The sequence below is a fragment of the Mixophyes fleayi genome, chromosome 2, assembly GCF_038048845.1.
Source record: "Mixophyes fleayi isolate aMixFle1 chromosome 2, aMixFle1.hap1, whole genome shotgun sequence".
NCBI lineage: Eukaryota > Metazoa > Chordata > Amphibia > Anura > Limnodynastidae > Mixophyes > Mixophyes fleayi.
The window spans coordinates 149,147,618-149,169,457 of record NC_134403.1 but is presented as its reverse complement, the minus strand read 5'-3'; the positions used below and the strand labels follow the sequence as shown (position 1 = coordinate 149,169,457).

The 21,840-nt window shown below is 38.8% G+C and overlaps 1 protein-coding gene across 4 annotated transcripts in view; it reads left to right on the top strand.

The window, feature by feature from the left end:
* Nucleotides 1-21,840, top strand: part of IL18R1 (interleukin 18 receptor 1) — a 105,111-nt gene that overhangs the window by 73,024 nt on the left and 10,247 nt on the right. For all 4 annotated transcript variants that reach the window (XR_012688689.1, XM_075200205.1, XM_075200204.1 and 1 more), the window contains exons 4-8: nt 5,906-6,053; nt 8,244-8,312; nt 13,881-14,040; nt 16,938-17,071; nt 18,874-19,035. Coding sequence is in view for 3 of the 4 variants with exons in the window: in XM_075200205.1 (XP_075056306.1) it covers nt 5,906-6,053; nt 8,244-8,312; nt 13,881-14,040; nt 16,938-17,071; nt 18,874-19,035 (673 nt within the window). In the remaining variant the exon portion in view is untranslated. The remainder of the gene's footprint in view (nt 1-5,905; nt 6,054-8,243; nt 8,313-13,880; nt 14,041-16,937; nt 17,072-18,873; nt 19,036-21,840) is intronic.

Here is a 21,840-nt window from a genome sequence, read left to right as displayed (position 1 = left end):
AAGTTGTCATTCCTCAACATGCTCCAGAGGGAGTGCTGCTCTCCCATCAAGCTCCAGAGGGGGTATCATCCTTCCATCATGTTTCAGAGGAGATATTTTTCTCCCATCATACTTCAAGTTAGGTCATGCCTTCTACTCGGGAATCCAAGGGTACAGTCATTGCCTCCCATGTAGAGTTGACTGACTGCCCAGTCTGGATCCTTAGAGGTGACTACCCAGTCTGGGTCATTAGAGGTGACTGCCAAGTCTGGCCTTCTAGACATGACTGCTCAGGCCGGGTTCATAGAGGGGACTACCCAGTCTGGATCCTTAGAAGTCAATTCTACCTTGACCTCAGGGCCCGAAAGTAAAACTGCCCTGGCTTCTCAGCATAAGGACAATTTTGCTCTGGTTTCCAGGCCTGAGGACAATCCTGGCCTCTGGGCCAGAAGACAATTCTGCTCTTTACTTCGGGCCTGCGGACAATTCTGACCTGTTCCCTGAGCCTGAGGACAATTCTGCCCTGGTTATGGTTCCTAAGTTCACTCTGCATGAGGTGCCACAGATGACTGCTCTGCATGAGGTGCCACAGATGACAGCTCAGCAGGGATTGCCACAGATGACTGCCCTACACTTTTGGAGCCTCTAGAAGTTGTTCCTTAATGTGGGAACAATCAACCTGAAGATAGGTCACAGAACCATTCTTAAGACCTTACAAGTGGATAAAGGCATCTTTTCATCAGCAGTTTCCAAGTAAACCTCATTTAAGGTCCCTTGATCCATCCTGATGGGATGGGTGGCTATTAGGATTCAGTTGGTTGTCTTCTATCAAGACTGAGCTGCTGGTTGGTGACTTTTACTATTGAAAGCCTTCCTGCCTTCATGTCTTGCCAATGATAGAGTTGGAAAGCATTGGATACGCCTGCCTTTTGACTCCAGTATATTGTCCATTTTATCTTCTCCAAGTTTGTTACTGACCTTGCACCAGTTCCTGATTCTGCATTATTTGTATTCTAATGATTGTATTTCATCGTACAAATCTGCTGGGTTCTGGCCCTGTACATTTTGGACTCATGATATTGGGTTGCATCATTCATGTCTGTTTCTGATTGTCTCCTGATTTCTGTTTACTGGTCTGCAGCTAAAAAAATTCACATATAACTCAATTTAGAATGCCCAGGCCAAGTAACTATTCTTTGCTCTTTGTTGGAGCTTTGCAGAGATTATTAATTTGCACCAGCACTGTTTCAAGAGACATTGTGCATTATTTTGTCTTGCCAAAGACTATATAATCTGCTCCAGTACAGTGTTTTTTTTAGTATTGCACAAAGAGGAGCGTTACAGTGATTACTGGACTTTGTGTTAATCTGTTGAAGCATTGCTTCAAAAGACATTGTGCATTACTTTGCTTTGCTCAAATACTGTATAATCTGCTGCATAACTTCAAAAAATACTGTTTATTATTTTGCCTTGTCTAGACTGAACTATCTGCTTCAGCATTACTTCAAGAGATATTGCTTATTTCAGTGATGCAACCAAAGAGAGTTTAACTCCTGCATTTCATTGTGGCAATTACTCATTCCTGCATTACTTCAGTGTTTATGCTTTTCCTTTTGCTCTTGATTCTGCAATAAATTCCATAACGATTTTCACTACAACACAGCCTTTTTATACCTGTGCATACCTAACAACCAATTCCTTAATAGCAACAATTGAAGCGTTTTTCTGTAAACGTTCCTCTTGCCAACTAGGTAGTCAACATTCGGCACACCAATAACCTTCAAGGTAAGCCCTGAAACCTACAACTCAGTCGCATCAGTAAAAAGCTGTAGGGCACAATTTGACATTGGGGGAGGGACCCACAAATGAACCCCATTATAATGCTGGACAAAAACCCGCCATTCATATTCTCCTTTATTTCCCCAAATAACTTCACAAAATGATGCGCCTTCAACACCCCTGCAGTAGCCAGCTTGTGCTTTCTACAGAAGATCTCGCCCATTAGTATAACCCATTTATAACAAGCGAAATTAAGCTGACCCAAGAGTGACTGTACTTGCTTCAAAGTAGCCCTACTTTAACCCTCAAACATATGCAAAAGATACTTAAATTAAAGAACCTTGTCTGCTGGCAACCTGCAGCACCCATCTCTGGAATTAATTTCAATCCCTAAGTTGGATCATTTATTCATCGGACCTTCAGTTTTATCCACTACTATGGGTACCCCCAGTACTCTAAACAAAGCCTGTGCTGCGAACATGATCTCCGACCCTCCACTGCCTACTAGCAAAAATTCATCCAAGTGGTGCAGAGGAGACTGAAGGCTGATTCCATGTAAATTTTTGCCATCAAAGCACAATCCCCATAGCTCTTAATGATCTGCAAAACCACTTCAAATTATTGGTATACAACATGGCATTCACAGACGCTAATTATTTGAACGTCCAGCCAGGTAGGACAGGTGCTGAATTCAACAAAACTTACCCGGCTCTATCTTCGGCACTATCCCCCTTGTATGGGGGGGTAGTGCCCAAGGGCTTGTGAGGGACACACATTCACCCCAACTGAATTTCCTGCAAGATTTTAGCTTTCATTACATCAGGGATTTCCTGAGCTGACTTTAGAATCCGTGGAGAGCCAGTTCATAACTCTCCTCCAAAATTATGCATCATCCCTTACTATCCCAGACACTTTACAACCTCCCAAAATACAATGGGTGAACAATCTTTATCGAGGGGACTACAGGACACAGTGCACTCAGCTGAAGCCTGTCCTTTCCTTCTGCTGCATTCTTTCCTAGGGTGTCCCCCTCTGTATCCTGCACAAGTATGTCTGAATTTACAGGCTGACCCTCTATTGCCACTACTAAAGGCAAAACATTTTACTCTGGAAATATAGGGCATGTTAGGCCAACCTTGCCCTGCCCCACAAAGTTCAACCTTCTGGAAACACAGACCTGGATAACCTCCAGTAACTTCTAGTCATACTTCTATGTCATTGCTCCAAAAAGCAATGACACTCTGTCTTGCTTTTTATGAAAAGCCTCATCATACCCCCTCAATATCATCCCCTTGGACTTCATGTACATGTTCTGAATCATGTGTATATATTTAATAATGCTCATGTGCTCCTGTGGTCTGCTCTCTAAGTAAAAGACTGCAAACACCAGCATTCTATTCAACCAATTGTCATAACTCCAATAGGCTTCCTTGTCTATTTCTCCTCGCCCTTTTGCCTCCTGTAATGCCTCTTTGGATTTACCCATAATGGTGAACGTGTCAACAAATCTTCATTTATAAATCCTGGGAAGCTACCTGTGCACATGTGGATGGAAAACCAGCAGGAAAGGTGGGGGCAACTGGGGCACCCCAGGAGGAGTTATGGGGTGAAAGGACCACCTGGGCAGTGGTTGTGGGGAATGGGTGGAGAGGGGAAAACATGAATGATGTGGGAAGTAAAAGATGAGGCTGAAACTGAGGTAGTGGGGAGGGCAAAACCATGCATGGTTGGGTCAGACAAACTGGTTTGCAAGGGTATGGCCTGGGGACGGGCTGCCAGGGAAGGGTGACATAGGGAGGGCTGTGACTGTCGGGCGTGACGTCATCATGTCCCGACAGTCAGAATTGAGCAGAGAGCAGCTAAGAGCCAGAAGAGCCGCTGGATGCAGCACAAGCATGGAAGGCAGGGGGAGTGCCTCTCAGGCATGGCGCTCCCCCTCCTTGCCTGTCCCGCTTACTGCCAACTAAAGAAGTGGGGCAGAGAAGTCCCGGTACATCATACCAGCACATACCACCCCACTTCGAGCACTGATTTATACTCTGTATACAGTGCAGAGTACATTGCTCTATGTATCCATATTTAATGCACATTATAATTAAAACTAAGACAAATGTCAGTGGCGCAGGATTCTGAACCATATTGCTGCTGGATGCTTTACTGTTGGCATGACACAGGACTGATGGTAGTACTCACCTTTCCTTCTCCGTACAAGCATTTCCAGGTGCCTCAAAAATTCTGAGAGGGGACTCAACAGAAAAAATGACTTTACCCCAGTCCTCAGCAGTGCAATCCCTGTACCTTTTGCAGAATATCAGTTTTTCCTGGAGAGAAGTGGCTTCTTTGCTTGCTTGTGACACCAGGCCATCCTCCAAAAGTCTTCTCCTTACTGTGCGTGCAGATGCACTCACACCTGCCTGTTGCCATTCCTGAGCAAGCTCTGAACAGGTGGTGCTCTGATCCCGCAGCTGAATCAACTTTAGGAGACGGTCTTCGGGCTTGCTGGACATTCTTGGGTACCCTGACACCTTCTTAATAACTATTGAACCTCTCTCCTTGAAGTTCTTAATGATCCAATAAATGGTTGATTTAGGTACAATCTTACTAGCAGCAATATCCTTGCCTGTGAAGCCCTTTTTTTTGCAAAGCAATGATGACTGCACGTGTTTCCTTGCAGGTAACCATGGTTAACAGAGGAAGAACAATGATTTCAAGCACCACCTTCTTTAAAGCTTCCAGTCTGTTATTTTAACTCAATCAGCATGACAGAGTGATCTCCAGCCTTGTCCCCGTCAACAATCTGAACTGTGTTATTGAGGGAATCACTGACCTGATGTCAGCTGGTCCTTTTGGGGCAGGGCTGAAATGCAGTGGAAATGTTATTTTTGGGATAAAGTTCATTGTCATGGCAAAGAATGAATTTGAAATTAATTGCAATTCATCTGATCACTCTTCATGATATTCTAAAGTATATGTAAATTGCCATCATAAAAACTGAGGCAGCAGACTTTGTGAAAAATAATATTTGTGTCATTCTCAAAACTTTTGGCCATGACTGTATATGCAGTCCAGTCCAACAGAGTTGCTGCTATACAAGTAACATGGTCACATATGTTGCCTGGCTGGAATAATAATATGGGTACTCTGATGGGCAAGCTGGTAGGCAAAATAATAATATGAACACCTCTGCTGGACTCTATGACTGTAACAAATTAACAGCAAGCCAGTCTGCAAAAAGTGTCCATATAACGTTTAAATGAGCTAGGCAGCCTTGGTGTTCCAAATAAGTATTAGTATATCAAATCAGTCCAGCATATGACCCTTAGTATTTTTATACTAGTCAGGCCAGCAGGTGTGCACGGTGGCTAAGTGGTTAGCCCTTTTGCCTCACAGCGCTGGGGTCATGAGTTTAATTCCCAACCATGGCCTTATCTGTGAGGAGTTTGTATGTTCTTCCCGTGTTTGTGTGGGTTTCCTCTGGGTGCTCTGGTTTCCTCCCACACTCCAAAAACATACTGGTAGGTTAATTGGCTGCTATCAAAAATTGACCCTAGTCTGTGTGTCTGTCTGTCTGTGTGTGTGTGTGTGTGTGTGTGTATGTTAGGGAATTTAGACTGTAAGCCCCAATGGGGCAGGGACTGATGTGAGTGAGTTCTCTGTACAGCGCTGTGGAATCAGTGGCGCTATATAAATAAATGGTGATGATGATTGCTACCGTATTAATATTAGCTATATTAGTAGTATTTAAACCTCTATGAGACTGTCTGGTACATAAGCATATGAGAATATCTGCTGTGTTGTCTGGTATAATAATAACGGGGACACCTTTTATTTGCTGACTGGTTAATAATATATCAACATGTCTGGATGTATATTAATATAGTCACCATTTATGGATGTATAACAATAATGTGTGTGGATTGGGCTGAACATTAGATTACCAGGTCCAAACCCGTTGCCATGCTTAAATGCCCCATTTGGACTTAATCAGGATTAGATTTTTGTCCATAAAAAAAATAATAATACAACTAGTACAACTGCATTATGGAAACATTTTTCTGTGGTGACTTTTTGTTTCAACACTGAAGCTTTCTCAATGATTCATAGTCAATTGTACAGCTGAAATGATTACTATTGCTTTATTTTCCAGAACTGTGAATGTTATGCTGAGAACGTCAGTGAAATTTCATTTAATTCTGTAAATCATTCAGATGCATCTCTATATACGAACGCTATTACTCGTAGGGACAATGGGCAATACTACAATGTTTCCACAACAACAAAGCTAAAAGTAGAAGGTAATGGAAGTGTACTTGAAGACTAAGTAAAGTTTAGATAATAGTCAATATTTCATAAATGTATTGCATAGATCTACATTTTAGGTTCATTTGATTTGTATCAGAACAGGTAATTTGTTCATTCTTTAAAGTTGGTTACATGTACATAAGCATGAGATGAAGCTGATGGTGAAAAAACAACACGTAGCCAATAAAAGCAATAGAATAGTAAAAGCAGAAAAAAAGTATTTAGCTTAGCTAACTCATGCATTTTTACGAGTAGACAAATTTGAAATGGAAAAATCAATGCAAACAAACAACCAATTTGAGCATCTGACCATTAAAAGCATTATAGATTAGTGATGTGAGGGTTTGGTCAATCTGTTGTGGGAAAATTGTGGTGTCAATCCCACCTCTATATGAAGCAAAGATCATAAATTGAACTTGCTTCATATTGGTTTATTTAATCAATTCAAGTTATAATAATCAATTTCAATTCAAAATATTGAGAACAAAAAAAGAATTTGTTCCATTATAAGTTAAAAAAAAAATAGATCTTACATTAATTTCCAGGCAAACTCTTTTTTTTCTACTCTTACATATTTACTATAAACTATGTGGGTCTAGATTTATCATGTTACTTGTAAAGTGCGGTTCAATTTTATGTGCGGTTATTAGTTCTGCACATAGGAGTTTTCATTCTAGTGTAATGCAACGGACTAGATTTATATAGGTGTAATGGGTGTTATAGTGAGAAATAGTGTCTACATCATTAACTTGTGCTAAACTCTGACCCGTGCATGTCACTTCTTTCCATGTGGGCGGCATAGGCACGGCAGCATAGAGATCAATGGATAACTATATCATAAGGAGGTTTCTCACTTTCCATTTGGGACCCAACAAGAGAATACTCTTGTGTGGACAAGCATGAAGCTGAAAAACCACACCATTATTCTGTTTGTTTGCAATAAATGGAGGCTGTACACTAGCAAACCAGAGGTAGGAAAAAGTATGGGTAGAAAGATAAACTATAGTAATCAACAAAAAGTAGGTGATTTCCAAATACAGGATGGTAGAATAATTACAAAAGAGAATATTTCAGCCAACACTAGATAAAAAAGATATAGAAAATATATAAATCCAAAAGTTAAAACATTGTGCTGGGTATGTTTTTATATTCGGGAATATAAACTAACATTAGCAGCTGCGGTATACAATGATTATATCAATAGACAATGAGCTTTACTCACACAAGCATCTTGAAAAATAATGCAATGGTTAAAGCTTGATCAGTTGCTAAATTATTATGGTGATAGGACATTTAGAGTAAGGAACAAGTCCATTTTCAATTGGACAAACCATGTTGCACATGCAATGCAGGGGGTGCAAATGCACTTTATTTCTTTTTGTTTAAGGGAAAACTACTTTGCATGTAGCACAAAAATTTAGAGTTAAGCTTTGACACAAACCCACCCAACTCTAAATCTACCCCATGTTGTGCAAAATGGTCTTGCCAGGGTGCAAAATATCACATTCTGGACTTGATGCATCAAGGAATGCAAAGTGAGTGCAATGTGCGGTTTTTAAAATTGAAAGTAAATTGCAGGCACATAGGCCCGTATTTAATCACAAGAGAATCTCAAGAAACATTTCTAGTTGAACACAGGTAAGTACTCTCTGCCTATATAAAATATGCAGACAGAATTGCAGGATATGTACAATGCATCTCTATATGTAGAACACACAGATAAAAAAAAATATTAAATACATTCACACATTTACACTTAATATAATCATTCTTAAAGTACATTTAAAAAAATGTTTTTTATTTTTTGTATGACTTCTCCCCACCCCTTTCTGCCCTTGAAATTGTAGGCTTTTGTTAGGTTCCCTTGAGCTCAAAGATTAGTTGCATGTGCTTGCATTCACTGACCGTTTGTGAGTATCTGCAGAACAATTATATGCAAATACGGCACATATCAAGATTTATGTTCCTTAATAATTCAGGCCCTCTATGTGGATTTAAACCTTTTTAAGAGCAATTACATTAATTAATGATTTATTGCACCTTTGGTTCCCAATTACTATCAAAATGTGTGGTAATATATTTAACACTACTTTGATTTCATTCTAAATATTATTTCAGCTGACTAATGTGGTTACAGTATAATAATAACTTGAAATTAATATGTTGATTTTCCTTTAACATAGGTAAAAAAGAAAGTGTAAGGCCTAAGATACATGGGGTTGAGAAGGTTGAAACAAGAGAAGTAGAGTTGGGTATGTACCATTTGTCGTCATTTATTAACTGTTGTCAGTCATTAGGAGAAACGTAGGTATATTTTATTATGGTCCTGTCAGCCTTCCTTCAATGGTTCTGGTCTTTACAAAGAGCAAGTAAAGCCACTTTTGACAATGATACATTGTCTATGAAATGACATATATTAGTAAGCTATATATAGTACCTGAAATAACTGATATGTTTATGTTTAGCCAAATCAATCCAGTATACTGTCTGTTGTACTTAGTTGAAAGCAGACACGGTTTAGGAATATGGTGGTCCTCTATGTAGCAGCACATGAAAGCTAGAGCTTCTGTGATTGGCTAGCACTTCTCCAAAGTAACAAATTGTACAGGCTTCTAAATGATGGATTCATATACAATGGCATTTGACAATCAATGTCACAGCAAGCATAACTTATATGATATGTGTTATTAGATATTGTTTTTATCATATATTTGATCACATTAGGACAATATGCAAAATATGGTAGGTACTACAGTAAGACTGTACAGTGAATGTTTTATTTCAAGCTTTGATGTAATCAGGTCACTTAGAATAAGTCAGGAACTTTTCCTTAATAGCAGCCAGTAAGAGAGATGGACTCTGAAATAAGTCATATTAAAGGATAGATGAATCCCTACTTCTCTAAACCTAGCAATAAACTTACAAACACGCACTAAAACCCAACCCACTGTACTTTTATATTGCATGCCAATTACATGTATTTAAAATAACTTGTGTTGTGACTAGTTCAAACATTTTAATTTACCAAACCATTTCTCCAGTAAAGCGCTATTTAAATGTTAATTACAGCTGAACTAAATGTAGTAATATAAGATGCTTTTAACTTGGAAAATACTCAAATTTTCACTTGTTCTCACATGCGCATATCCCCCCAGACTGGCCAGGCAAGGAGGTAACTTAAGCCGTCGCCGAGGCAGCTGAGTATTGATTCAACCGCCTCCATCTCCAAGATTTTAATCATTAATCATGGTGATAGGTGGTTATTGCTGAGGTAGAAAACCAGCCCTATTGCTATGTATTAGTAAATAGACCCCTAAGTGAGATGCTGCTGATACTCAAGTGAGCCTGAGTTTTGTGAGGGAGACTCTGAAATACAGAGAGAGAGGCCGGTGATAAAGTACAGAATCAGGGGTGTTAAGATTGAGTCTCAGTCAGGGCAGGATGCTGCTAACCTGTAACATGTGAACTAAGGAGTGTTTGCATGGGAGCTCTCTCTGAGAGGCATTCAGGAGGCTCTAGACCAATGATGGGCAACCTGATACACTGCAGAGGCTGCACAAAAAACCCTCTAACCTTCGAAAGGGCCACACATTACCTTTAATCTCGGTAATAAGTTAAATGAATGCATTTAATCAAAGAAATATACAGTGATTTGTAATAACATATCAGCAGGCATTTTAAACAAGTGTTACAAGCTATAACAAACAAATGTAATAATAAAGCAGGAAAGAGCTGGGGGCCACAGGTAAAGGCTCGGAGAGCTCCATTTTGCCCATCACTGCTCTAGACTGCATTATAGTACCCCAAATGTAGCCAAGAGCAGAGTGAAGTGTAGCTGATAATGGGAGGTGTATGAGTACACTGGCATAAAAAAATAAGAAGTGAGAATGCGGGACAATTCTATTATTTGAGAGTTTCAGCTCTTATCCAAAGTGAAACTACTGTTCATTTCAGGGGCAAACTCAAGATTTCTAGAGGGGGATTCCAAATGCTTTGGAGGGGGCCAGTCCATGGCATGAATAGCACTTTACAAGTGCTAGTCAGTTTATGCAATTTTATAAACATATATTAATGGCAGATGGATTGGCAGATGCCTATTAGATTATAAGAGATGTCAGCAGATGTGAATAAGGAGGAAAACACGAGTATTAAACAATGAAACATAGAATTTGGCAGCAGATAATTTGACAGCAGATAAGAACCGCTTGGCCCATCTGGTCTGCCCATTTTTTTATTAACCTATGGTACCTTAAACCTTACTTGATCCCTTATTGTTTATAAGGATATTCTTATGTCTAACCCAAGCATGTTTAAGCTGCTCTACTGTATTAGCCTCTACCACCTCTGATGGGAGGCTATTCCACTTATTCACTACCTTTTCTGTGGAGTAGTTTTTCCTAAAATTTCCTCTGAACCTACTTCCCTAAAATTTCAGTGCATGTCCTCGTGTTCTATTACTTCTCTTCCTTTGAAGAATGTTTCCCTCCTGTACCTTGTTCAAACCCTTGATATATTTGAAAGTTTCTATCATGTCCCCCCTTCCTCTTCTCTGCATCAAACTGTACATATTAATATCTTTGAGTCTTTCAGGGTAAGTTTTGTACTGTAGGCCATGTACCATTTTAGTTGCCATTCTTTGTATAGTCTCTAATGTATTTATATCCTTCTGGAGATATGGCCTCCAGAATTGAACAGAGTATTCTAGATGAGGGCGTACCAATGACCTATTCAGTGGCATTATTACTTCTTTCTGTCTGCTACACTACAGAATGCAGTTCTGTGCACGTCTAAGTAGGATGAGTGCAAAGCATCACGATGACAAGGATGATGATTATTATTATTATTAGGATTTTTCAATTACTCTTCAGTATTGATAGCATACTGTCAACATCTTCAACAACACTGCCACATATCACTTCTTCACTGAAGTTGTCATTTAGAGGTTACAGTAATTTTACATTGTCAGTTTTAATCATACTTGCCAACTCTCCCGGAATGTCCGGGAGACTCCCGCATTTCTCGAGAGTCTCCCGGACTCCCGGGAGAGTGTGGCAACCTCCCTGATCTGCCAATTTCACTTCCTAGTGAAGTGGGCAGAATTAGGTCCAAATCATCGCGATTCACCGGGAATCGCGGCGTTTGGCCAAAATGACGCGATTTTCGGAGCCCCGCCCCCTACACGCCCACCTTCCCCTGCAGGCTCCCGGATCATACTTGCCATAAGTTGGCAAGTATGGTTTTAATTTTAAATTGTTATATATTATTGTTAGACAATTAATAGTTATCTTTGTCAGTTATCTGCTTTCACATGAAAAGACCTCTAGTCTGACACTAAAGGTGGCCCCACAGGTTGGTCCTACCCTTGCATGACAGGATGACTGTCCAGTATGGCACACACATTGGAAGTACATTTACGGTTGGAAGTTAAGTACGATCATAATGCCTTTCATGCTATAATGGAGATGCCATGTTTCCACGTTTATGGGGCAATAAATCTAGATTTTTTTTAAGCAATTTACATGTTGGATATTTTTTTTGCTGCATTATGTACACTACATTTTTTATTTTTTGCTGTAGGCTCATGGAGTGCTACATATTTATTTTTTTCTTTAACAGCATGCTAATTTAAAATGTAAGTGTGCATCTCTCATGCCACACTTCTTTAGCAAGCTGCACAGGAGAAACGGTTGAATTTAGGTAAGCGATTCCATTTGAATAAATGTAGATATTAGCTGCATCTAACTTGGACAAACGTGAACTTTACAGAGCTAAACTCTCTCTTCAGAGTGAGAAGTAACTTTGTTTTAGCAATACCCCTTTGTAGTATATGTGTGTCAGGAACCAATGTCTGCAGGTGCACAATCTAATCTGTCCATGAGCGATTCACATTGTCTTCACAATTTAATAATCTCCTGATGATTGTTGCTATCATTTAGAATATTTATTGATAATTACTATTTTTAGAAATATAGAACAAATAAAATCTTTTCAAAATTGTAATTTATTTTAAAAAAATATATAGTTTAATTATTAAACACTAGCGCCATTTACTGTACATGTCTCACAATTACCAGGGAAATCACAGCTGTGTCCCTCTGTCTGTTGGATACTCACAGTCCACCCTCTATATTGAGAGCACAGCCAATGGACCACCTCTCCCACGTCATAACCAGGCCAATTTTGATAATGTACGCACATTAAGAAAATCTAGTGAAGAATGTGGTGTTAAAGGAAGCTATGCACCACAATTGGGTAGAAGTGGGGAACATTGTGAAGCGGATGGTTTGTGGGTGCCATGACTGTCCTATGCGAGTGGGGCACCTAGTATCCTGTTGAATATAGAATTACTGTGGACCGTGGATGCATGGTGGACACCAGCTGCAGTTACTGCAGTGTCCCAGCATGCCATATTGTTGTTATAGTATGCTGGGACATATGAGTCAAGGTTTATTATAGCATAGATATTTTTATTAGACTTTATTATGTTTCTGATTTATATATGCTGGATATAGAAATACAGTAGTGGAAACATGCATCAACATTTCACAATAATTTTATACTCACGCCTCCTCCACAGGCTGACCATGCTCCTTCAGCATCGTGCATGGTGTTATGTGGGTCCCTACCATTGGTTTCCTTGGTGGACCCGTCATTCTTCAGTCCAACACCATTTAATGTATAGGTAGTACTTGTTTCTTCATTGAACCACATGTGCCATTTATTTTCTGTAGTGAATTAGGGCCTGATTCATTAAGGCGTGCAAACCAAATGTATTGTGCTTTATTTTTTTAAATGCACGGAATTCGGGCATATGCACATCCATATTCAACTACAAGCAGATCTGCAGAAAATGTCTCTTATTGAATACAGATCTATGTACACTCTACTCTGACAGACATTACAAGATATGTCCAATACACATGTGGAATATAAAGTCTCAGCAGAACACACAGAAAAAAGTACTCAGTTATTGGTATTTGTTAATAATGTAGTCAAATATATAAATAAGTGTGTTATGACAATCCTAACAGCCCAGGTAAGTAAGTGAGGGGAACTATCTCATAGTTAAGCTACTACACTTGGGGCTACTCTTGATTTTTAGCTATATATAGAGATATAGGAACCAATCTTTTGTAATTTGGTCTGCTCTATTATTTCATGTATCACTATTATATGATACTTTTCATGCCGTTTGTCTGGGAACTTTGTTTTAATACACAACACACACTTTCAATCATTTTTATATATTTTGCTGCTTTTTAATACAAATTCATTAAAAGTTATATTTTATTATTTGTCACGTCATTTGGTATGGTTCCTCTAATAACATATAACTCATTAGGGACTGGAGTGCCTCTTTTGTTCTTTTCTCTGGCTTTACTTCCTATTAACATATAAGAGTGCTCCCTACCTATTTTGTGAGAATGATATTAAATCATTAACAATAGAGTACAAGTCCTGTAGCTGTGTGTGACCATTCTCCTTTGTGTTTGTACACTATTTATAACAACATATCCCTTTACCATAGCCAGCTATCTACCTATGTACTACATTTTCCTACAACTACCACTACTTTTATCTGTTATCTGGCACTGTATCAAATTAAAAGTACTGCATAAAGATGTCTGCTGGTGAGTAAAGTGCTTGGAAAGCGAAATGAAGGGAAGCTTAAAGACTAATGCTAAATATCTGTACTTATTTATGTTTGGATGTTTTGTACCTTCCACATTCTCTATATTCTTTGAATTGTTTATGATTTCCTTTTTATCAAAAGGCATGGTACAATTTTGAACTGATTGCATGTTTAATTTAATACTTAGGGCAAAATCTGAATATTACATGTGAATCTACAGTTGGTAATCCAGATTCTGCAAGTTTCTACTGGATAAAAACGGCCAAGAATAAAGAGGGCAATCTAGGTGACATCTTCAATGACTGTTCTGATCAGGTTATCAATACAACATGCATCACGAAGCAGATGTAAGTGTTATAAGTTCGATAATTACTAGCTCTGTGTCTATTAGTTAATGCATTTAATGGAGGCTTAGAAAAATACAAGGATATTTGACATGTAAAATTACTTGACTATAATGCATTCTGACTGTTTAGTATTAGTACATTAAGTTGACTATTTTTATTTTCTATTATTATCATTATTATTATTATTATTGTAGATTTGTAAGGCACTACTGTGCTCCACAGCATTGTGCAGTAGGGGAAACAGAACATAAATAAAACAGGGGCATACTAGTTAGACAAAATAAATGCAGACTTGAAAACAAAGGGTATGGAGGGCCCTGCTCATGAGAGAGCTTACATTCTAAGTGGAAGAGGGCACAGCTGAAACAAGAGGAACAAGTGTGGTTTAGAGCGGAGACTAAGACAGTTGAGAGGGTGCATTAATGTGGGTAGTATCATTAGGGATAAGGTGAGCTCTAATAAAAAATGGGTTTTCAGAGAGCGTCTAAAGATTTGAAGGCTGATTGGGCATGGTTACGCATTCCATAAGTGGTTAGCAGCACGGGAGAAGTCATGTAGGTGCAAATGAGAGGTGGTTACCAAAGACAAGACACAGTGTAGGTCAGAGGTAGATCTAAGAGAGAGGAAGATCAGTCTTGCAGCAGCATTTAGAATGGATTGAAGGTGGGATACATAGGTGAAGGGAAAAGCAAATAGCAGGAGGTTGCAGAAGTTAAGACAGGAGATGAGAGCATGGATATGGGTTTTGATAGCATGTTGGGTAAGAAAAAGATGTATTCTGGCAGTGTTTTGAAGGTGGAGTCGACATGACTGGAAAAGAGTCTGGATGTGAGCAATAATGCAGAGGGCTGAGTCAAGTGTGACACCAAGGCAGCAGGCTTGGGAGACTAAGAAAATTGTGAAGTTATTGGCAGTGAAGTGGTGTATCTGGGAGGAGGGGAGATGATAAGTTCTGTTTTAGACATGTTGAGCTTTAGGTAGCTTTGGGACATCCATCTGAAGAAGAGATTCCCCAGTTTTCCCCTAGAACCGCCACAAGTTGGGATGGATTTAGCTGCCGAGAACCCGCAGGTCCCGTCCCCCTGACCTGCCACTAGGTGTAACACATGACACTGAACACAGTATGAGAGGAAAAAAGCAACTGGCAGCAATCAGACAAACTGAGTCTGCATAGGTACACAAATGGTTTATAATAGGTTCTGGTGGCAGGTAGTGTATCAGAACAAGCCAGAGTCTGGTACACAGGCGGACTATGAGGTACAGAGTCAGGAGGCAGATGGATAGTCAGAATGGAGTCAGACTCTGGTACACAGGAGGGCAATGTGGTAGCAGAATCAGGAGGCAGATAGATTGTCAGTTCGGAGACAGGGTCTGGTACACAAGCGGTCAATAAACAGGATAGCAACATGGGGAGACGGGCACAGAATCCAAATAAGGACTGGGAGTCAGACAAGCTGAGACACTTGCTGCTCTGACACTGCTACAGTCTCAGAGTGAGGTTTATATACTCTGTAGAAAGAGTATGCCGCCTCTCAGCCACAATCACGTGACTGCCCAAACCAAGAAGTGCTGAGTTCTACACAGAGGGAGAGGAAATCAGCAACCCAGGGATGTGGAGCAGGCAAGTTTGTGACAGTCACACAAGATAGTACAGAAGGGAAGAGGTCAGGGAGAGAGATCTAGATTTGGGTGGTGTCCGAGGTAGTACTGGAGGTTGAATGTGCAAATTAGTTCCCTGAGAGAAGAAGTGTGTAGTGAAAAAATTAAAGGGTCAAGAACAGAGCCTTGTGGGATCCCAACAGATAAAGGGGATATATAGTGTTTATTGTAAAACAATTATGTAGCTCAGTTAGAGTAGGACACAGTTGTACACATTTGTCATACACAGAAAAAAAACTAATACAAAAAATTACATATTGTGTCAGACTTCTCAAGATGCGTCCAGCTCAAAAATAGTAGTCAGACGTATGTGAGGCATACCAGTGTGTATAACTACCTCAAAGATTAGTCCAGAGATGTGGCTCTACATTATTAGTAGTAAATGCATTACCCTATTTGCACACAATATACTAATGTAATGAAGTGACTTATACACAAGACAGAATTTTTTGTTGATTGTCATTAATAAATGTCAATGTTGCATTGTTATAAAATTTTATGAAATACAAACACCTCCACATCTGTTGTTTACTCTTTTGACAATCAGATAGGAATCTTCCACCCTATGTCCTAATGGAAATGTAATGTAGGTATTGTGAATAGATGGACACAATTGAAATAATATAGCTGCAAAGTTCATGATATATTTAATCATCTATCTATTTCCGCAGCGCTGTACAGAGAACTCATTCACATCAGTCCCTGCCCCATTTGATCTCACAATCTAAATCCCTAACATACAAACACACAGACCGAGAGAGTCTAAGGGCAATTTAATAGCAGCCAATTAACCTATCAGTAAGTTAATGATTTATGTAGGGGTCAATAATCAGACAGTCAGAAGTGGCTAGATAGTGATGCTGAGAGTCAACATCATTGAATATCATTGCACCACCCTTCAATACCCACAATAGATATGCCTCCAAAAAGGGATGTGTCCACATCAAATCATTTGACAATTACGAAAATATTGCCCTTAGTGTACAAAACTGACTGTCCCTGATATGGACTTATTTTGGTGAGCATAGACAGTACAGGAATGCGCATCTTAAACAAAAAAAAAAATGTGTATGTCCAACTACAAATGACCCCCTATATGCCCAAAGGTAGAGGAATACAAACAAACATTTCTGAATATCACAAAATTGAAATAAGTAAATAACTTGAATATGTAACACCACAATTTGATGAATTGGTGATACATGAAAATTAAACATATTTCATATTACAAATTATAGGAACGAAAAAAATATTACGTGCACTCACTTACACTTAATAAATATAAATATGGATGATATCTACTACCAATATAAATGTAAACTGGATAGCCCATATGGTGGGGATGAAAAAACCTTTGTTCTTAAATTAAAAGGTAAGTCATTATATTTCTTCATGTTTATGTTATCAATATAGTTTGCAATTTAATAGTGACTGTTCATCAGGGTTTTAGTCCTCACTATATACATTATCTCATAACCAGGCTGGGGACTGGTATGATACACTGGTCTTGCTGTTCATTCTCCATTTTTCTTTACATCTTTAAAGGCATGGCAATGTTTCCATTATCAATGGAAGTTATTTAGTGCAAGTAATAAAACACAGAGTTGAGGTGAAGGCAATACATCTGATGGTTTAAGGATCAATTAAAATAAGTGCATCATAATTTGAGCCCTTAAAGCAGCAATCCCACATAAAGCCTTTTTTTTTTTCTTTAAATAGAACTTTAAATACCCTAATCGGCATTGTTCTAAGCTGTCCTCCTACAAATCATTGTTTCCTTTCTCTCTTGGGGGTTAGCAAAAATGGCTGCCACAGGCTCACAGCTCTCAGCATGTTATTTAATGGCACATGGTGAAGAAAGGGGGGGTGTCACAGTGAAAACGTAGCTCAGGGGGGGGGGAATCAAAGCCTCTCTACTCACTACATGGTGTGACATGTGATTGTTGTTGCCCTGATAGTCACATAACAATGTAGAAATCTGCAGAAATATCAGAGTTAATAGCTGAAGAAACAAACCAAAGGGAAAAGGTAGTTACCAAGCTGCTTCTTACAGCCTGACACAGTGATTTACATAAAAAAAAAACAGCTACACTTCATATTATTTTCAAAATTAAGTACCCTATACAGTACATTGGGACAAATTCATTTCGGCGCAAGGTGCTGCAATATTTTTTTGGAACAGTCTATGGAGACACATTGTTTCATTATTTTTACCCAAATCTCTGCTCATTTTGCTTTGTGTCCTATAGAGATGCGAGAAGAAAATGAGCATAGATTTGCTACTGTACTGGCCGGCAATGCGCACAGTGAGATATCGAGGCAATGTCCGGTGGCACCTCACAGACAATTGAAGTTTTAGTTTTCTGTGGATTTATTCAGTTTCCCATTAACAAAGTGCAAAACTAAAATGTTATATTTCTAGTTGATAACAATTGTTACCAACAATTATAAAGTGTTTTTTTCTAAAAATATAGACAGTATTTACATCAATGCTTTTGCATAAGGCAGGTTAATAAAGACCTATTGTAATATATTCCCTGATACATTGCAGGTTGCATAGTTTATGGTTGTCATCCAGAGGGAAATAAAGAACTTTCATTGTTGAAATCTAGTGTTCCTTTTTGACAAAACAAAAATGATCATATTATATATTTCATACACAGTTTATACAGTCAAAATGCACAAACTCATAAATATCACAATGATGTATAAATCTGGACTTTAAATAGCTTACAAGCTAATCTTGGAATGTACAATACATACAGCTTTTTGTGTTTTAAACTGTGGCACTGAATGTTTTTTTGCATATGTATAATTATTTTAACTTTAGTAGGAAATCATATATTTTATTTCATAATTATTGTACTAATGGAATAACATTTCAGTAGGGTATCTTACAGAACGTGTGAAATATCTTCCTTTAATACATATGTTTAGATTACCTGCAAAGAACTGAACAGGTACTAATATCAGGGACTAGGAAATACAGCATCCAACTGCATCTTATGCTATTATACACTGCTCTATATGTCCAGAATCACTGTAAATAGCTTTGTGATATCATATGCTGATTTGCTTTGTCTTACTCGACTTAATGCCATGTGTGACACCATGCATCAGTGGAGATCAAATAAAACTTTTGACAATAAAATATATGTCTGTTTTTTTCAACAGAGAAGAATCGTGACATTTCTAAGAGAGTCTTCGCAACTTCAATAATTGCATCTGTCACTTGCTCTGTCATTATTGTATTTCTAGTTATTTTGTGCATTATGTTTAGGATACAAATTGTTTTATTATATCGTGGTATAACAAGACTGGATGAGACCATTGGAGGTGAGTGCCACAGCTTTTAGTTTTAAGACTTGACTTAACATTGTAATAATGAATTAATAGTATTTAGTTTCCATTGCAAACAATAGCTAGAAAAAGTAAGTAGCTTTTGAGGCAGAAAGTAATATTAGATTATCTCAAAATCTTACTGTCACTTTACAATTCTTGAAGGGGTTATGTAGAGTTGGACACAAAGTGCAGTATACAGCTTATAATTCGCTTTTTACTTCTGTGCATGCACAAACAGCACTAGCTACATTTGCACCCATATGAAGACTAAGTTGCATCTTGCACTTACGACCGCTTGTAGCTACTTACTATTGAAGAGGTGAATAGGGGGTTGAGGGAGTGTATAAGCATAGCCAAAATACATTATGGGGATGTTGGAGCAAATGCGATTTATGTAGACTGAAACTCAGACACACATGCTCTGTCAGGAGACGGTAAACTTGTGGGTGCTTGACCATTAGTGTAAGTTACAAACTGATATTAATGATGATCCAGCTCCACATTCCGGTGTAAACTCTGTCTTTTTTTCGGATGCAATTTACATCTGCGATTTTAGACCGAAATTGCTTCAAATACAACATGAGGCCCTTTCTGAGGAAAAAAAGAGTGTGTTCAATCCACCACATTAAATAGAGCATACTTGCCAATTTTCCTCGTTGGCTTTAGGGAGATCCCGGGGGAGATGGGCGTGCGGAGGGCATCATTTTGGCCCCCTAAATGATTGTCACAATTTTGGCCAATTACAGCAGGGGGCGGGGCTAAGATGGTGCAATATTTGCATCATTAAATCCCACCCCCGTCACTTATCTATTGCAGAGGACGAGAACCGGGAGGTTGTCCTGCTCTTCCGGGAGCCCGGGAGGTCTCCCAGAAATATGGGAGGCAACTATGCATTAAAGAAAAGCAGCTAATGAATCTATAGAGACTGAAGTGTATTTTACATTTCTGTCTCCATTATTGACGTCATGTTGTCTCTCCTGTCAGTTTTTGATTAAATGTTGGTCTCCATGAAAATGGGCACCTCCATAGGCATCAATACATGGACATAGGACACAATTTCTGAACTGTGTCATCATGCCGCAGATGGCAAAGCCAATCACGTCTTGTACTGGCTCAGCATCAGGGAGAATGCCAGACTCTTCAGGCAGTGAGGGAGATCACCCCTATTTCAGGGAGTCTCCCTGACATTCAGGGAGAGTTGCCAAGTATGAAATAGAGTATCTCTGCAATCATGGCACAATATAAAAAAAAATTTTAGGCAGCAAATTTCATCTAACAGTAACAAATCTTTATCTTTATTAGAGATCTTATACTTTTGGAACTTTGAAAAGTGGCAATAACTTTGTAATTAATATCAGATACTTCTATCCCACCACAAAAAGTACAAGATCTCCTATGCCAATACATCACTGTAGGTAGTAAAAGTTTTATTTAGGTATATACACATTAAAATGGTGACATAGCTTTGTTAATACTATAGGTTGTCTGAGACTTGAAGCCACTTTCATTGTAACCACTTTATACAAGGCTGCTAGTTTCTAAACAAGGCCAAAAAACGAGACATCACAAATGTGTTAATACAGTTGTAGTATAAACACTCTCACATCTGTTAGACCTGTTAGTCATCAATGGTATTGCTTATAATATCAATGTGTACTGCAGTTTTGTACTTTTGTTGCTGCTCCATTTTCTCTGCTTGAATATTTATAAAACTCCTGCCATAGAGTCAGCTGGGAAGCCTAATCTCTCCTATTGCACAGCAGATGGGGAATCAATCGCTTAGAAAAAGTGAGCAGTAGGGAGCTTAAGTAGGCATTAAATCTCTTGCACTGACTACATAAAGAGTGGAGAGTCCCTAATATTAGCTTTAGCCAATATATGAGAGTATACAATAAAGCGTGAATTAAAGAAAGTTGTGTTTCTTTATACTATGTTGCACAATAAGATAATAATTATGTGAAAAGAGGAACAACAAGATTTCACATATCATCCATAATGGCAATCATGTCACTTACCTATTTGGTAAAAGTTAAATATCTAGTCATCTATAACTGCTAATGCAACAAGGATTTATATGGAAAGAAATAAACCTTTGGTCCTTGTATAATAACTAATATAAAAATCCATGCTTGCCAACTTCTTGCAACCGGCGTCCGGGAGCTGCTGGGGGGAGGTGGGTGTGCGGGCGACGGAGCTCAAAAAATTGCATCATTTTGGCCCCACCCACGTGACGAAATGACGCAAACGTCTTTTTACAGTCGGGGGCAGAACCAAATGCTGCGATTCTCAACGCATTGCGGCATTTTGGATCTAATTCTCCCCACTTCACTAAGAAATGGGCAGATGCGGGAGGCTGCCATACTCTCCCGGGAGTCCGGGAGACCCAGCCGGAATCCGTGAGTCTCCCAGACATTCCGGGAGAGTTGGAAAGTATGATAAAAACACTGCTGTTTTACCCACTGTGAAAACAAGCTGACGACTGACTAAATGTGCTTTGTTTTGCTTCATCTCAATCAACACAGCTAGAATGCATAATCAGTCATTTTTTTTTCAACCTTTATAACTGTATGAAACTTTATTCTACTAATAATTTCCTGTGCTCTAGAGTGTTTCTGAGTTTCAGGTAACTCTAATAATAGCATCTTAGAAGGTAGAAACCTTCCTGCAGTTGTTGAAAAACGTTCATTACTGAGTAGATGCAAATATAATAGGTGTGAACCTTCTAACAATGAATACTGTACACTTGTTAATTTAGTGAGCTCCAAATATTCTGGATAATGCCACAGGCATGTGATTACA